Below are 18373 nucleotides of genomic sequence, written 5' to 3' on the forward strand. Positions count from 1 at the left end.
GTGCAGAGTATGTTACTGTTGCAGACACACACGTATAGCAGTGCTGAGTATGTTACTGTTGCAGACACACACGTATAGAAGTGCAGAGTATGTCACTGTTGCAGACACACACGTATAGCAGTGCAGAGTATGTCACTGTTGCAGACACACACGTATAGCAGTGCAGAGTATGTCACTGTTGCAGACACACACGTATAGCAGTGCAGAGTATGTCACTGTTGCAGACACACACGTATAGCAGTGCAGAGTATGTCACTGTTGCAGACACACACGTATAGCAGTGCAGAGTATGTCGCTGTTGCAGACACAGAGCGGGGGCAGGGGTTGGCATTGGTTTAGCAGAGTTTGAGCCTCGGGTCATACAGTGGATTTTGCTGACCGATGGTTGGGGGGGGGGATGAGGTAATGTCTCTGTAGCGCTCGGTGTAATCCCCCCTTTGTGTGTGGGGTACATATAAGGGGGGCGGCTGTGTGTGCTGCAGGCTCCCGGCTCTCAGTGTCTGGCTCCGCTTTCACCATGGACATCACCATCCAGCACCCCTTGTTCAAACGCCCCCTGGGGCCCTTTTACCCCAACCGCCTGCTGGAGCAGTTCTTTGGCGAGGGGCTCTTCGATTACGACCTCTTCCCCTTCCTCGCCTCCACGGCCAGCCCCTATTACCGGCAGAGCCTCTTCCGCGGGGGCTACCTGGACTCCGGGGTCTCTGAGGTGAGGAGGTCACTGGGAGGGACACGTCCCCCGGGACTGTGTGTCACTGTGTCACCTTCTGACCTGTATTCTTTCCCGTGTCCCTCCCCGTATCCGGCCTCTCAGGTGCGCTCTGACCGGGACCGCTTTGTCATTAACCTGGATGTGAAGCATTTCTCCCCCGAGGATCTGAGCGTTAAAGTGCTGGACGACTGCGTGGAGATTCACGGCAAGCACAGCGAGAGACAGGTGAGCACAGCGAGAGACAGGTGAGCACAGCGAGAGACAGGTGAGCACAGCGAGAGACAGGTGAGCACAGCGAGAGACAGGTGAGCACAGCGAGAGACAGGTGAGCACAGCGAGAGACAGGTGAGCACAGCGAGAGACAGGTGAGCACAGCGAGAGACAGGTGAGCACAGCGAGAGACAGGTGAGCACAGCGAGAGACAGGTGAGCACAGCGAGACTGGTGAGCACAGCGAGAGACAGGTGAGCACAGCGAGAGACAGGTGAGCACAGCGAGAGACAGGTGAGCACAGAGAGACAGGTGAGCACAGCGAGAGACAGGTGAGCACAGCGAGACAGGTGAGCACAGCGAGAGACAGGTGAGCACAGCGAGACAGGTGAGCACGGGGAGCACAGCGAGAGACAGGTGAGCACAGCGAGAGACAGGTGAGCACAGCGAGAGACAGGTGAGCACAGCGAGAGACAGGTGAGCACAGCGAGAGACAGTTGAGCACAGCGAGAGACAGGTGAGCACAGCGAGAGACAGGTGAGCACACCGAGACAGGTGAGCACAGCGAGAGACAGGTGAGCACAGCGAGAGACAGGTGAGCACAGCGAGAGACAGGTGAGCACAGCGAGAGACAGGTGAGCACAGCGAGAGACAGGTGAGCACAGCGAGAGACAGGTGAGCACAGAGAGACAGGTGAGCACAGCGAGAGACAGGTGAGCACAGCGAGACAGGTGAGCACAGCGAGAGACAGGTGAGCACAGCGAGCACAGCGAGACAGGTGAGCACGGGGAGCACAGCAAGAGACAGGTGAGCACAGCGAGAGACAGGTGAGCACAGCGAGAGACAGGTGAGCACAGCGAGAGACAGGTGAGCACAGCGAGACAGGTGAGCACAGCGAGAGACAGGTGAGCACAGCGAGACAGGTGAGCACAGCGAGAGACAGGTGAGCACAGCGAGAGACAGGTGAGCACACCGAGACAGGTGAGCACAGCGAGAGACAGGTGAGCACAGCGAGAGACAGGTGAGCACAGCGAGAGACAGGTGAGCACAGCGAGACAGGTGAGCACAGCGAGAGACAGGTGACCACAGCGAGAGACAGGTGAGCACAGCGAGAGACAGGTGACCACAGCGAGAGACAGGTGAGCACAGCGAGAGACAAGTGAGCACAGCGAGACAGGTGAGCACAGCGAGAGCGAGAGACAGGTGAGCACAGCGAGAGACAGGTGAGCACAGCGAGAGACAGGTGAGCACAGTGAGAGACAGGTGAGCACAGCGAGAGACAGGTGAGCACAGGGAGCACAGCGAGACAGGTGAGCACAGCGAGAGACAGGTGAGCACAGCGAGAGACAGGTGAGCACAGGGAGCACAGCGAGACAGGTGAGCACGGGGAGCACAGCGAGAGACAGGTGAGCACAGCGAGAGACAGGTGAGCACAGAGAGACAGGTGAGCACAGCGAGAGACAAGTGAGCACAGCGAGAGACAAGTGAGCACAGCGAGAGACAGGTGAGCATGGTGAGAGCATAGTGAGAGACAGGTGAGCACAGCGTGAGACAGGTGAGCATGGGGGAGCACAGCGAGAGACAGTTGAGCACGGGGGAGCACAGCGAGAGACAGGTGAGCAGGTGGGAGCACAGTGAGAGACAGGTGAGTGAGGGGGGAGCACAGTGAGAGACAGGTGAGTGAGGGGGGAGCACAGTGAGAGATAGGTGAGGAGTACAGTGGGGGGGAGCACAGTGAGAGATAGGTGAGGAGTACAGTGAGAGACAGGTGAGTGAGGGGGGAGCACAGCGAGACAGGTGAGCATGGGGGGAGCACAGTGAGAGACAGGTGAGCACGGGAGACCATGTACTTTTTACACCATTTATATATTACCGGGATCATTCATTAGGCAGAACAAGAGAGTACAAACACATTACGTTTATTTCGGTAAACCCGCGTACACAAGAAGAGATACACAAGGAACGGGTAAAAATACAATGACTGGGGGTCTGGGGGGTCAATCTGGGCTTTCCGAGGTGCAGGGCGCCCGCTTGGGTGAGCTTACCCTGACCGGGAAATACACCCGGGTCTCCTGGTCCTCTTTTCGGCTTCAGTTCCCAACCGCGACTGCTCCGTTCGATTTTCAGAAATTGAGCGCAAAAGACGGGACTTAGTCTCTGCGAGGCGCAGACTTTTCAGGCTTCCAAACAAAGCCGGTTATTAACAGAGCAACTTTGAAAAGCCTGTCATAGCTTCATCGACTCACCTCATTGGTTGGCTGAGATGGACTTGCTCCCTCTCTTGGTCAGCACCTTACATACACTGCGCTGGGCTATCCCCAGAATGGAGGGGGAACGAGCAGCCAATCGGAGCGTGGGAATTCCTCCCCATCCACCAATAGAAAGAGGGGCTCAACCCTGGCTGACCTCCGAGGAGTAGGCGTGCCCAGCAGGCTCGAAAAGCAAAGTGCGTGGGAAATATAATCTTAGCCAAAGGGAGAGCAGACTCTATGGCCTCCCTGGCTAACTCATTGCCACCTGCAGGGCTGGCTCCTCCATATATAAGGCAGGTGAGGAGGTGCCCCCGCAGGGTGCCCTTTGTAGTCTGGACCTGGCAATTCGCCCTTTCCTCACCCACCAAACGTTTTCACACCTCTGGACATCCTCTCCCCTTTGAACTACGGACTCTGTGCAGACTCGCTGGCACCTTACCTGGATGCCCGGGCAAGCTGCAGAGAGCCTTATAACAAATGTATCAAACGTAATAAATATACTTTAATACATGGGGGACCTTGGGGAGACTCATAATAATTCTACTCGCGTACCGGAAAATAGTGCCTACACGCCGGGTAGAATGAAGGTACCACCGGTAGCTCCGGATCCCGATCTCCTGCAACCAAAATAATTGCATTCTTACCCAAATATCCCACCTAAAACTTACACGCAGCAAGTCTCTGGGGTAAAGGGAACATGGAAAGTGGAAAAGCCGGGGAGCTGCCGGGGATCAACGGGACCCAAGGGCAACCAGAGTGCTTACACCTTTATTATGTAGCCTGGTTACCCTCGCCCATCATAGTGAGCACAGCCAGAGACAGGTGAGCACTGCGAGAGACAGGTGAGCACAGCCAGAGACAGGAGAGCACTGCGAGAGACAGGTGAGCACTGCGAGAGACAGGTGAGCACAGCCAGAGACAGGTGAGCACTGCGAGAGACAGGTGAGCACAGCGAGAGACAGGTGAGCACTGCGAGAGACAGGTGAGCACTGCGAGAGACAGGTGAGCACTGCGAGAGACAGGTGAGAACTGCGAGAGACAGGTGAGCACTGCGAGAGACAGGTGAGAACTGCGAGAGACAGGTGAGCACAGTGAGAGACAGGTGAGCACTGCGAGAGACAGGTGAGAACTGCGAGAGACAGGTGAGCACAGTGAGAGACAGGTGAGCACTGCGAGAGACAGGTGAGCACTGCGAGAGACAGGTGAGCACTGCGAGAGACAGGTGAGCACTGCGAGAGACAGGTGAGCATAGTGAGACAGGTGAGCACTGCGAGAGACAGGTGAGCACTGCAAGAGACAGGTGAGCACTGCGAGAGACAGGTGAGCACTGCGAGAGACAGGTGAGCACTGCGAGAGACAGGTGAGCACTGCGAGAGACAGGTGAGCCCTGCGAGAGACAGGTGAGCACAGTGAGAGACAGGTGAGCACTGCGAGAGACAGGTGAGCACTGCGAGAGACAGGTGAGAACAGTGAGAGACAGGTGAGTACAGGGGGAGCACAGCGAGAGACAGATGAGCGCAGCGAGACAGATGAGCACAGCAAGAGACAAGTGAGCACGAGGGAGTAAATGTGAGAGACAGGTTAGCATGGGGGGAGCACAGCGAGAGACAGGTGAGTACAGGGGGAGCACAGTGAAAGACAGGTAAGCACAGCGAGAGACAGGTGAGTACGGGGAAGCACAGCAAGAGACGAGAGACAGATGAGTACGGGGAAGCATAGCAAGAGACAGGTGAGCACAGCGAGAGGTGAGCACAGCGAGAAACAGATGAGCAAGGGGGAGCACAGCGAGAGACAGGTGAGCACAGTGAGAGACAGGTGAGCAAGGGGGAGCACAGTGAGAGACAGGTGAGCAAGGGGGAGCACAGTGAGAGACAGGTGAGCAAGGGGGAGCACAGTGAGAGACAGGTGAGTACAGGGGGAGCACAGCGAGAGACAGATGAGCGCAGCGAGACAGATGAGCACAGCGAGAGACAAGTGAGCACGAGGGAGTAAATGTGAGAGACAGGTGAGCATGGGGGGAGCACAGCGAGAGACAGGTGAGCACAGGGGGAGCACAGTGAAAGACAGGTAAGCACAGCGAGAGACAGGTGAGTACGGGGAAGCACAGCGAGAGACGAGAGACAGATGAGTATGGGGAAGCATAGCAAGAGACAGGTGAGCACAGCGAGAGGTGAGCACAGCGAGAAACAGATGAGCAAGGGGGAGCACAGCGAGAGACAGGTGAACAAGGGGGAGCACAGTGAGAGACAGGTGAGCAAGGGGGAGCACAGTGAGACAGGTGAGCATGGGAGAGCACAGTGAGAGACAGGTGAGCAAGGGGGAGCACAGTGAGAGACAGGTGAGCAAGGGGGAGCACAGTGAGAGACTGGTGAGCACAGCGAGAGACAGGTGAGTACGGGGAAGCACTGCGAGAGACGAGAGACAGATGAGTACGTGGAAGCACAGCGAGAGACAGGTGAGCAAGGGGGAGCGCAGTGAGAGACAGGTAAGCACAGCGAGAGACAGGTAAGCACAGCGAGAGACAGGTAAGCACAGCAAGAGACAGGTGAGCACGGGGGGAGCACAGCGAGAGGTGAGTACAGCGAGAAACAGATGAGCAAGGAGGAGCACAGCGAGAGACAGGTGTGCACAGCGAGAGAGAGATGAGCATGGGAGTAGCACAGAGAGACAGGTGATCGCACCGAGAGACAGGTTTGCACAGGGGAGTACAGTGAGAGACAGGTGAGCAGAGGATGGGGGGAGCACAGTGATACGGTTATACAGGTAAGTATATATACCCCTTTATTTAAATAAAATACACCCACTCTCTCCTCGCTATATATATATATATATATTATATCTCCTTATATATATATATATAATCCTCTCCAGCCCGTGTCTCCCCACTGCTGGATGAAGTCTCCCCGGTGATCTCCCAGGTCCTGCAGTTACAGCCTCTCTTCTCCACGTCGCTCCCACACATTCCCTCATCCCATCCTCTCCAGCCTGTGTCTCCCCACTGCTGGATGAAGTTCCCCCCAGTGATCTCCTTATGTAGTCCCTATTGGTATATAGGGATAAAATTACATTGTACATTTGTATGTGTAAGAGACGTGTGTGTGAGCATTTATATAGTGCAGTATGTATAGACATGGCCTTTAGCACTCATGGGAAGAGAGTTCTCATGTCAGTAATGACTCATGAAGCTGCAGTCTCGGTTTAGGCCACTACTAGTGTCCTGAACAGTTGCATAAATTTGTATTCATGCAACCGTCTTTTTCGGTGTTCTAAGATTACCTTTGAATATGGCCACCTTCAGATCGTTCATCTTGTGGCCAGAGTCAGAGAAATGTTCGCTGTCATGATAATATCATGAGATATTGGGTATTTTTAATCCCTCTTGTGCTTAAGGGGTTAATGAGCTACAGTTTGCATAAAATACAAATATATGTGGTGTCTTTTCAGAAATCTGGGGGCTTAAAAAAGGGCTTGATTGAGGTTGGGTGTGAACCGTACAGAGTGGGTTTGTTGTATGTTAACACCTATTTGCAGGCCTAGTGTATATTGCTGGTAGAGACAGATAAGAGCAGTGTCTGGAGCGTTGGGTATGAAATATAGCACCGTGACAAGTTCTCTACACAGGAGGCCGAGCTTCAAAGCCTCTCTCTGCAGGGGGTGTATGGATGGCATGGGGCGTGGCGGCAGAAGGTATGAAACTAAGGGTGACCTTATTAAATATGAGAATATCATGAGACGTCCTCTGCTGAACATGCTAAAAATTACATGTGTGTATTCGTGGGACCGATTCGCACATAATGGTTACAGGCACGTGAGGTCTAGCAGGAACTAAGAGACAGATATTAATATTTATTTTAATTTTGGGATTACACTGTTATGTTTAGTCTCATTGGGACCACCATGTGTGCCGGAATGTATTAATATGCCTCACGTGTCAGTAAGTATTACAGAATTGAAGTTATGAGTACATTTAGATACTGTATAGAAAAGGAGTGTAAAACTTATTTATTTATTTTTATTTATTTATAAAATATTTTACCAGGAAGTAATACATTGAGAGTTACCTCTCATTTTCAAGTATGTCCTGGGCACAGAGTTAAGACAAATAATACATGGTTACAAATACAGTTACATAAATGAACAGGGTATACATTATATACAAGACATTGCGTGCATAGTTAAAGAAAATATATTATGGGCGTATGAAACAGTTACAGACCAGATTAAAATGTGTGACAGCCTTAGATTTGAAAGAACTTAAACTGGTGGTGTATGTGAGAGTCTCTGGTAGGTTGTTCCAGTTTTGGGGTGCACGGTAAGAGAAAGAGGAACGTCCGGATACTTTGTTGAACCTTGGGACCATGAACAGTCTTTTGGAGTCAGATCTCAGATGATAAGTGCTGCGTGTGGTAGGGGTGAGGAGCTTGTTCAGGTAGCTGGGTAGCTTGCCCATAAAGAATTTGAAGGCAAGACAGGAAAGGTGAACTTTGCGCCTAGACTCGAGTGATGACCAATCTAGTTCTTTGAGCATTTCGCAGTGATGTGTGTTATAGTTGCATTGGAGAACAAAACGACAAATTGAATTGTAGAGGGTGTTAAGTTTGCTAAGGTGGGTTTGAGGTGCCGAGCCATATACTATGTCTCCATAGTCAATAAATGGCATTAGCATCTGCTGTGCGATACGCTTTCTGACCAGGAGACTTAGGGAGGATTTGTTCCTGTAAAGTACCCCTAGTTTGGCATAGGTCTTGGTTGTCAGGGTATCAATGTGCATCCCGAATGTTAAGTGGGAGTCAAACCACATGCCCAGGTATTTAAAACTAGTAACAGCAGTTAGGGTGGTGTTAGTGTTGGTTCTAATCAGGAGCTCAGTCACTGGAAGCTTTACAAATTTAGTCTTGGTCCCAAATACCATTGTTACAGTCTTGTCAGTGTTTAAAAACAGTTTGTTTTGGGAAATCCAGTTTTCGAGTCTCAAAAAGTCAGACTGAAGTATGTGTTGAAGGTCAGAGAGGCTATGGCTGTGTGCATATAGGATTGTGTCATCTGCATACATGTGTATTGAGGCTTCTTGACAAGCTGTGGGAAGATCATTGATGAACACTGAGAAGAGTAGGGGCCCCAGAACAGAGCCTTGCGGGACACCACAGGTGATATCCAGGGGGTTAGGCTAAGGCCCCGCTCCCAGAGTCAGCGCACCTGCGCTGCTGACAGGCGGTGCGCTGAGATACACAGACCGCGATCTGCGGTCTGTAGGGAGCGGGAGCCGGAGCGGGAGGTGGGCGGGAGTGGGAGGTTTGATCGGGAGGTGGGCGGGAGGTGGGCGGTTTGACAGGGAGGGGGGGCGTGGCTTGAGCGGAGGGACCCGCTACTCTCCCCCCCTCCCTCCACGGACTCGGGCTGGAGCTGGAAAGTAAGTTTAAACACACACACGCAGGCACTCATTCATACACACACACACACACACACAGGCAGGCACTCACGCACTCATACACACACACACGCGCGCACACACAGGCAGGCACTCACGCACTCATACACACACACACAGACAGAGGCAGGCACTCACGCACTCGGGCACACACATACACACACAGACAGGCACGCACACACACAGACACACACACAGAGAAAGGCACTCACGCACTCATACACACACACGCGCGCACACACAGGCAGGCACTCATACACACACACACACACACACACACACAGACAGAGGCAGGCACTCGGGCACACACATACACACACAGATAGGCATGCACGCACTCAGACACACACACAGAGAAAGGCACTCACCTGCTGTCCCTCCACACTCCTCCCCGCTCCCCGAAGCCTCTCCTCCTCCCGAAGCCTCTCCTCCTCCCGAAGCCTCCCCTCCCCATTGGCTCACAGCCACACACGTCACGCGTCAAAGCTAGAAAACACCATTCTCTGGTGTCTCCAGCGGCTGACGCGCTACAGCGTGTAATCAGCTGTGCAGCCAGTGGGGACCGGGACCGGCTCGCGAGGATTCCCCTGCTGGTGGGGAACTCGCGACCCGCCGCCCGCGCCAACGAGCGCAGCGGGACCGAGGCCTTAGAGTTAGAGCCAGAGATGGACACATGTTGGGATCTTCCTGATAGGTAGGACTGAAACCAGTTTAAAGCATGCTTCCCTATTCCAGAGCTCTGGAGTTTGTTAAGCAGGATAGCATGATCAACAGTATCAAAAGCCTTTGCAAAACCTAGGAATACTGCACCAGTGAGTTGTCCCCGTTCCATTCCACACTGGATTTCATTGCAAACTTTTAGCAGGGTAGTTACGGTAGAGTGTTTGGGGCGAAAGCCAGATTGGAATTGGCTAGGGAAATTTGTCTTGTTATAGTAATCGCTTAATTGGGAGTGGACACATTTTTCCATGACTTTGGATAGAATTGGGAGAAGGGAGATTGGCCTGTAGTTTGAGACAGTGTTTTTGTCCCCACTTTTGAAGATTGGGACAACTCTGGCAGCTTTCCATGTCTTAGGGATAGGGCCTGCAGACAGGATAGAGTTGACTATGGAAGCAATTGGTTTGGCAATTGCTGGGGCACCAAGTCTTAGGAACCTAGATTGTAGTAAGTCAGGTCCACATTGGCTGCTTAGTTTTAATTTGAGGAGCGCTTGTGTAATCTCCTCTTCGGATACTGGGCCAAATTGAAAATTGAGGGCAGTGTTGGGAGGGGGTGGGACTGTAGGGATACTCCCAGGATGAGATTCATGTTTGGGGTTTGGGCTGCGTTTCGCTAATAAGTTAGTAGCACACCCCACAAAGTAATCATTGAATGCATTTGCAATGTCGGTGGGGTTTGTCAGAGTAATATCCCCCTTAGTGATATTACTTGGTTGTTGATGGTTAGAAGGCTGGAATATGTTGTTGATAACCTTCCAGAAGTTAGCTGGGTTTGATGTATTGTGGAGGAGATTGTCAGAGTAATATTGTGCTTTGTTTGCTTTGTGAGGAGAACTTTAGGGCTTGATTGGGGCGGTTTAATTTTCCTTACACAGTACACTATTGCATGGTCACTGAAAATGTCAGGAAGGATGCCAGAGGATTGGATTCTGCTGGGGTTTGAGGAGAGAATCCAGTCAAGCAGGGAATGGTTGTGCGATTTCAGGTTTGTCCGTGTGGGTTGGGAAATGAGTTGTGATAGGTTAAGCGATTTAATTTGTGTGTGGATTTTGTGGTTTTTAGGGTCAAGCCAATTGAAGTTGAAATCCCCAAGAACTAGCAGCTCACTCTTCTCATTCAGAGAGGAAATGGAGCCAAGAAACTGGGTGATATCAGTCAGGGATTGTAGAGGGGCTTTAGGGGGGCGGTAGATGCCAGCGAGCAAGATGGGCTTAGAAAAGGGGAGGCAGATTTTGCCAACTAGAATTTCAAAAGAGGTTGGGCTTGGGGGGCAATTTAACAGTGTAAATTGTAGGGTGTCTGCAATATAAAATAACACCCCTCCTCCTCTCTTAGACCTATCTCTCCTAAAAATGGAGTATCCCTGAATGGCGATATGTGCATCAGGGGTTTTAGGGGTTAGCCATTTTTCTGTAAGAATGATGGCTTTTGGTTTATGCATAAGGCACCATGCTCTTAGTTCATCCAGTTTGGGCAGCAGACTCTGGATATTTATATGGGCGACAGATAGCCCTTTTTGGAATTTGAAGGGGGTATTCTCAGGGGTGTGGGACAGAGTTGTAATGGGAGGGTCTGGGTTAGGTTCAATATCACCTGCTAAAGAGAGTAATAGTATGAGTAGAAATTTGGGTAGTTGTTTGCAAGTTGTAAATTTGTGGTGTTTGCCATTAGAGTGAGCAGTGGTTGATGTGCTGGTTTTCAGGGTTCTCCACCAACATTCAGTAGATAGTGCAAGGCTTTTGAGTAATCCGGGGTGTATGGTGATGTTTGGTGTGGGCCAGGAGGGGGGAGTTTGTAGTGGATAGATGGAGTAACATCTCCATGAGGCCACGAGAAAGAACAAAGTGGAGGTGAAAAGCAGGTTCATTATGCCAGAGGTAGGTAATGCTGCATGGAGCTGTTGTGAGCCAAGTGTGTGTGCAGACTAAACAGCAGGGGTGCGCCTTTACCTTGGCAAATGTTTTTCTGCATTGCAATGCTTGGGTCTATGCAGTGGGCTGAGTTAGTGGTAGTGCAGGAGGTAGTTGTGTGCAGTCAGTGTTGGGAGAGGTTGTAGTGAAATAAGGTGTAAAGGGCTGGGGGGTTAAATTGTGCAGGCTAACAGCAGGGATCATAGTGTGGTCATATAAGCTCACCGTTTGTTGCCTTGTGTAGAAGAGTTTGCAGAAGGAAGCAGTCCCCAGTCACCTCTAGTCTAACAATATATTCTCACTTAAAAGCTCACTATAGTCTAACTATATATTCTCACTTAAAAGCTCACTTTAAAATGCCTCACTATATCATGCCAATGCAGTCCCTGATAATGCGGCGGGGGGGGGGTATTGGTTTTATACATCTAAAGCAGTCACATGACCACCCCCCCCTCCCCAACGTCCTATGGGGGAGGAGTTTTACTCTGGGGTAAGACTGTCAATCTCACCACTGGTTTACAACAGGGGCTGGGTTGTGTTTAATGGGAAAGAATGTATCTAAGTCTGGGCCAGGTTGTTAAACGTCAGATCTCACCAGGGGCATGCTTGGGAGAGCATGGTAGACCTCATCTTCGGAACCAGCGCCTCTCTGGGGAAAAGCCATAGCATTTGGTAACGTACTGTATAGGATTTTCTGTTTTACCCCTTTTATTTTAAGAAGCTGTTCTGCCTTATATTGTAACTGTATGTTTATTTTGTCATTCCTTTTCTGTAATCTAAGCACTGTATTTATATATATATATATTAAAACATTTAATAAGTAATGCTTTGGGCTCTGAATGAACTAATGCACGCTCTGGAGAGAATAACTTACGAATTCAGGGACATGTTACTACAACTGATTTTGTGTTAAAGTGCATAGTTATTCCTATAATAAACAGGGACCTGAGGCCCGGGCGGATATTTTAGTCTAAGATCTTTTATCATATCTGCATAACCTCAGGTGGTGGCAGTGGATAGATATGATGTGCAATTGAGTAGGGGTTAATGCTATCTCGCTGGTTCCTTGCAGAGGAGAAAGGGGGGTTGCTAGAATAGCCTTGTGTATTAACCCTGGTGGCATGTCTTAGTCACGTGCTTACGTGTGTGCTGTTCGTGGCGGTGGTATTTGAGGGACCTTTGCGGAGGTGAAGAGTGAGGCAGCTTGCGGGTTGCGTATTGATCCTTGATCCTGTAGAGGAGATATTGTCCATTTGACGGACCTATGCAGAGGTGAAGAGTGAGGCAGCTTGCGGGTTGCGTATTGATCCTTGATCCTGTAGAGGAGATATTGTCCATTTGACGGACCTATGCAGAGGTGAAGAGTGGGGCAGCTTGCGGGTTGTGTATTGATCCTTGATCCTGTAGAGGAGATATTGTCCATTTGACGGACCTATGCAGAGGTGAAGAGTGAGGCAGCTTGCGGGTTGCGTATTGATCCTTGATCCTGTAGAGGAGATATTGTCCATTTGACGGACCTATGCAGAGGTGAAGAGTGGGGCAGCTTGCGGGTTGTGTATTGATCCTTGATCCTGTAGAGGAGATATTGTGCATTTGAGGGACCTTTGCGGAGGTGAAGAGTGGGTGCGCTTGTGAGCGTCGGTATTAACCCTTGTCCCGTATACAGGTCGCGTGCTAGCAGGGGGTCGTATGTGACATTCGCCGGCAGGACGGTCTCTTGTTTCGCGTGTGATGCTGTGGCGATGCAGGTTCATTCTCTTGTTTAGCCCCTGTCCCGTCTCCCATATGTAGTAGCAGCCCCCTGGGTATTTCATGCACATGATGAGGTACACGACATTGCTGGAGGAACAGGTGAACCTTTCTCTTATTTTGTACTCCAGATTCCTGTGTGGTATTTGTATTGTGCCCGCTGTGTGGAACATTGCGCAGGTTTTGCATCTTGCTGAATACTTTACTCCTCACCATCATGTTCTTGAGATTATGAGGTTGTCTGTATGATCATAAGGGTGTTTCAGGGAAGACCTGTTACAGTTTTATAATATATATATATATATATACTGAGAGAGAAAAAAGAAAAGTGTCCCACTAAAAGCACTCAAGCAAAATAATTATAAATTCGTTTATTCAAAAGAACAAGGATTATACGACAAAAACAAAATAACATTTAAAACAGTCCCTTGGGAATCCCTACAGCTGATGAAATACCCTAAACACACATATATATATATATATATAGCGTAGATGACCTAGGCGCAAAAGGATGGAGAAAAAATATATAATAATGTGATAAACAATTATATCCCACACTGGGACATATATAAATATATAATCAAAAACAGATAGTCGATACCGTTCTGTGGCTAACAAAATGGTTTTATTTGTGCAAGCTTTCGAGATACACTGATCTCTTCTTCGGGCGATGTTACAATTGATTCAGCCAAAAAAACTTTCTTGAAACAAAGCATCTGTGGGTGAAGGCTAACCCTCCCCCTGTCCAGTATGCGATTTATGACCTGAGGTGTTAAATGGTCCCTGAATGCTTGTGATGTAAGAGTGTGTGTGTGTGTGTGTGTGTGTGTGTGTGTGTGTGTGTGTGTGTGTGTGTGTGTGTGTGTGTGTGTGTGTGTGTGTACCCTACCCCCTATTATTCATGTACTGTGTAATCATTGTAACCCACCACCTATTATTCACGCTTTGGCAATAATTAAATGTTTTTTCGTCATGCCAATAAAGCGGATTTGATTTGTGTGTGTACGACCATCTGTTTTTGATTATTTAGCTCGGTACACACACACACACACACACACACACACACACACATCATCTTATCCGTTCAGTCGAGTGCGACTCTCGTCCATTCTATGGATCAGTGTTCTCCATGTCCTCCGATCTCTCACGGCTTATTTCAATTCTGCTATGTTCAGTCCAATATCTTTCTTGATGGTATCTAGCCAGCGAGTTCTTAGGCGGCCTCTTCCTCTTTTGCCACCAATCATTCCAAGCATGATATCCTTCAATCGACTCGCTCCGCAGGATGTGACCAAATTAGGAGAGCTTTTGTTTTGTTATCTTAGCCTGCAGTGAGATTTTCAGCTTGATCCGTTCCAAAACTGCTTGGTCCGTTATTCTGGCTGTCCACGGAATGCGTAGATGACGTCTCCAGCACCACAGTTCAAATGCACCGATCTTTCGCCTGTCTGCCTTTCTCAGAGTCCAGGTTTCGCAGCCGTATGTTGCTAGTGGGAAAACGATTGCACTGACCAATCTGCATTTGGTTGCCAGGCTGATGTCTTTACTCTTCTAGACGTTGTTCATACTGACCATCGCATTTCTTCCAAATGTCAGTCGTCTCTTGATCTCAGGGGTGCAGTCGCCATCACAATCAATTTTGGAGCCAAGAAAGATGAAATTTTTAACCACTTCAATTTTTTTCATTGTTTAGCTTGATATTATCGTTCCCATTTATTGCTGTTGTCATGATCTTTGTCTCTTAATGTTCAGGCGCAGTCCAACCTTCTCACTTTCTTCTTGATCAGATGTTCGAGATCCTTCTTGCTTTCAGCCAGCAGGGTGTTATTGTCGGCATATTGGAGGTTGTTGATGTTTCTGCCGCCTATTTTCACGCCAATCTTGGGCTCATCCAGGCCTGCTTGCTGCATGACAGCTTCTGCTTACATGTTGAAAGCTGCTGGTGATATGATACATCCTTGTCGTGTGTCCTTTCCGATCTTGAACCAATTCGTGTCTCCATATGGCGTTCGGACTGTAGCTTCTTGGTCTTGATAGAGTGATCTTATGAGTTCGGTCAGGTGTGATGGTGTGCCCATTTCCTTCAAGCAGATCCAGAGCTTGTTGTGCTCAATTACATCAAATGCCTTTGAATAATCAATGAAACACATGTAGAGATCTTTCTGATAGTCCCTGTTTTTTTCCATAATTCATTGAAGGTTGGCAATGTGATCACGAGTGCCTCTGCCTTTCCTGAAGTCAGCTTGCTCATCTGACATTTCCCCATCAACGGTTGTACGCAAGCGTTGTGGATAATCTTCAGAAGGATTTTGCTTGCATGTGGTATCAAGGCTATTGTGCGGTAATTCGAGCAATCCTTCGTGTCACCCTTCTTCGGAATCGGGATGAATACTGCTCTTTTCATTCTTTTGGCCACTCACACGTGCTCCATATGCGTTGACATAACACTGTTAATGCTGCTATGGGCTTGATCAATTCTGCTGGTATGTCGTAGATTCCTGGGGCTTTTCGTTGGCTAATTGCTTCATTGCCCATACGACTCCTTCCTCCAGAATATCTGGCTCCAGTTTCTGTGTCTCATTCTCCTCCGCCGGATGGTTCTGATATTCACTTTCGTACAACCTCTGTGTATTCTTTCCACGGATCGCATATTGCTTGCTGGTCATGCAACTCCTGGCCATTGCTCCCACAAACTGTTGCCCTCCAAGCCTTGAATGTTGACCGTGCCCTCTTCACGTGGGTGTAGAGTTCTCGCGTATGACCTTTCCTGCTCGCTTCCTCCATCTTCTGACACTGTTCATTCCAGTAGTTCTCTGTCTTTTCTGGCCTCTCTTTGAAATCCTGAATTCAGCCTTCTGAAATCTTCTCTGATCCCAGTAGCTTTGACCTTCCTTATCTCTTCTGCGATGCCGATGATCGAAGTGGAAATCCACTGGGCTGATTGCGATGGTTTCTTGTACGGGACATGTTGTCACTTCTTCCCACAGCTCGTCTGGGTGCCTTTCTTCTGTAGCGAGTAGGTCGAATCTGTTCTTTACTTCGACTGCGTAGCTGGGGCTGATCTTGTCTGTGTCGAATTTCTTTGCGGCTGCCATTGGTTAGGTGTTGCAGAATCTGAGTTTGACTGTGGCTACCAGCAGTTGATCTGATCCGCAATCAGCACCATGGTATGTCTTCTCTGCCAAGATCGAGCTCTGACACTTTTGACACAGGATGTAGTCGATTTGGTTTCTGTGTTCTCCACTTGGTAATGTCCAGGTGTACAGCCGCCGTTTGGGTTGTTCGAACCAAGTGTTGGTGATCATTAGCCGATGTTCTTGACAGAATTGAACCAGTCGGTCTCCTGCCTCGTTCCTCACACCTAAACCGAATCTTCCAAAGATTTTGGGTTCTGCCATAGTTCCCACTTTGGAGTTGAAATCATCAATAATGTAGGTAATGTCCTTATTGGGTGTTTGGCGTAGTGCATCCTGAAGTTCGCCATAGAACTCTTCTACTTCCTCTTCAGGTGCGTCTGCTGTTGGGGAGTATATTTGGAGAGCCGTGATGTCACGAGGTTTCCCTCTGATTCGGATGGACATTATTCGTCGCTGAGTGTCTGATATCTCCCGGTGGCTTTGGCAATTTTCTTGTTCACGATAAAGCCCACTCCTCGCCGTCTGGTGTCATTGCCAGAGTAATACACCGTGTGCTCGCCGGAATTGAAGAAGCCATTGCCAGTCCAATGTATTTCACTGATGCCCAATATGTCGATGTTCAGTCGATTCATTTCCCTTTTCACAATGTCCAATTTTCCTGCGTTCAGACCATTCACGTTCCAATCTTGTATGGTTTTGTGCAGTTCAGAGTACACACACTTTTGTATATATTGGTAACACCCAGTCCCCTTCCCTGTATACAGTATGTGTGTTTATGTGCATATATCTATATATCTGTATATCTCTGCTCTCTCCTCCTGTCTCAGGACGATCACGGTTACATCTCCCGGGAGTTTCATCGCCGTTACCGTCTACCCTCGAACATGGACCAGTCGTCTGTGAGCTGCTCTCTCTCTGCTGACGGGATCCTGAGTTTCTCTGGCCCCAAACTGCTGTCCAGCCTGGACTCCGGCCACAGCGAGAGGCCCATTCCTGTGACCCGGGATGAGAAGCCAACCTCAGCCCCCTCTTCCTAAAGTGCCAGCCCCCGGGGAGAGAGAGGAGCCAGCCATTATATACCCTCTGCCCCCTCCTTATACGCCCAACCAACCCTGCCTGTACCCCCAGCCTGTGCTGCCTGCTCCTCTGTACAGCCAACCCCCACAATAAATATGTCTGAACATCCTCACAAACTGGTATCGCGAGCTCCGTTTTCTCCATGTAACAGCTCTGATGTATTTTACATACAACTAATACCCATAAAGTCTGTTCAATCAAACAAAGAAGAGTCATAATCAACCAGACATCATTTAATGCCGTAAAATGACAATATAGAAAATACATCTACTATGTAACTATATATACACTATACATCTATGTAACTATATATACACTATACATCTACTATGTAACTATATATACACTATACATGTACTATGTAACTATATATACACTATACATGTACTATGTAACTATATATACACTATACATCTACTATGTAACTATATATACACTATACATCTACTATGTAACTATATATACACTATACATCTACTATGTAACTATATATACACTATACATCTACTATGTAACTATATATACAATACATCTACTATGTAACTCTGTAACTATATATACAATACATCTACTATGTAACTATATATACACTATACATCTGCTATGTAACTATATATACACTATACATCTACTATGTAACTATATATACACAATACGCCTACTATGTAACTCTGTAACTATATATACACTATACACCTACTATGTAACTATATACACACACTATACATCTACTATGTAATTATATATACACTAGACATCTACTATGTAACTATATATACACTATACATCTACTATGTAACTATATATACACTATACATCTACTATGTAACTATATATACACAATACACCTACTATGTAACTATATATACACTATACATCTACTATGTAACTATATATACACAATACACCTACTATGTAACTATATATACACAATACGCCTACTATGTAACTCTGTAACTATATATACAATACATCTACTATGTAATTATATATACACAATACACCTACTATGTAACTCTGTAACTATATATACACAATACATCTACTATGTAACTCTGTAACTATATATACAATACATCTACTATGTAATTATATATACACAATACACCTACTATGTAACTCTGTAACTATATATACACTATACATCTACTATGTAACTATATATACACTATACATC

The 18373-nt window shown here is 48.3% G+C and overlaps 1 protein-coding gene across 1 annotated transcript; it reads left to right on the forward strand.

Moving 5' to 3' along the window:
* Positions 1–463: 463 nt before the first annotated feature.
* LOC142473357 (alpha-crystallin A chain) lies at positions 464–17312 on the forward strand. The gene is made up of 3 exons (XM_075580592.1): positions 464–709; positions 815–937; positions 16947–17312. The coding sequence occupies exons 1-3, from the start codon at positions 518–520 to the stop codon at positions 17154–17156; spliced, it is 525 nt and encodes a 174-aa protein (XP_075436707.1). The 5' UTR covers positions 464–517; the 3' UTR covers positions 17157–17312.
* The last annotated feature ends 1061 nt before the right edge of the window (positions 17313–18373 follow it).

Source organism: Ascaphus truei, assembly GCF_040206685.1.
Source record: "Ascaphus truei isolate aAscTru1 chromosome 3 unlocalized genomic scaffold, aAscTru1.hap1 SUPER_3_unloc_8, whole genome shotgun sequence".
Classification (NCBI taxonomy): domain Eukaryota; kingdom Metazoa; phylum Chordata; class Amphibia; order Anura; family Ascaphidae; genus Ascaphus; species Ascaphus truei.

What these genes read in the sequence shown, in the direction of transcription:
- LOC142473357 (XM_075580592.1), top strand. Translation starts at nt 518, where the DNA reads ATGGACATCACCATCCAGCACCCCTTGTTCAAACGCCCCCTGGGGCCC. An exon ending in TGGACTCCGGGGTCTCTGAG is followed by an intron (nt 710 to 814) that starts GTGAGGAGGTCA and finishes CCGGCCTCTCAG; the next exon opens with GTGCGCTCTGACCGGGACCG. An exon ending in GCAAGCACAGCGAGAGACAG is followed by an intron (nt 938 to 16,946) that starts GTGAGCACAGCG and finishes CTCCTGTCTCAG; the next exon opens with GACGATCACGGTTACATCTC.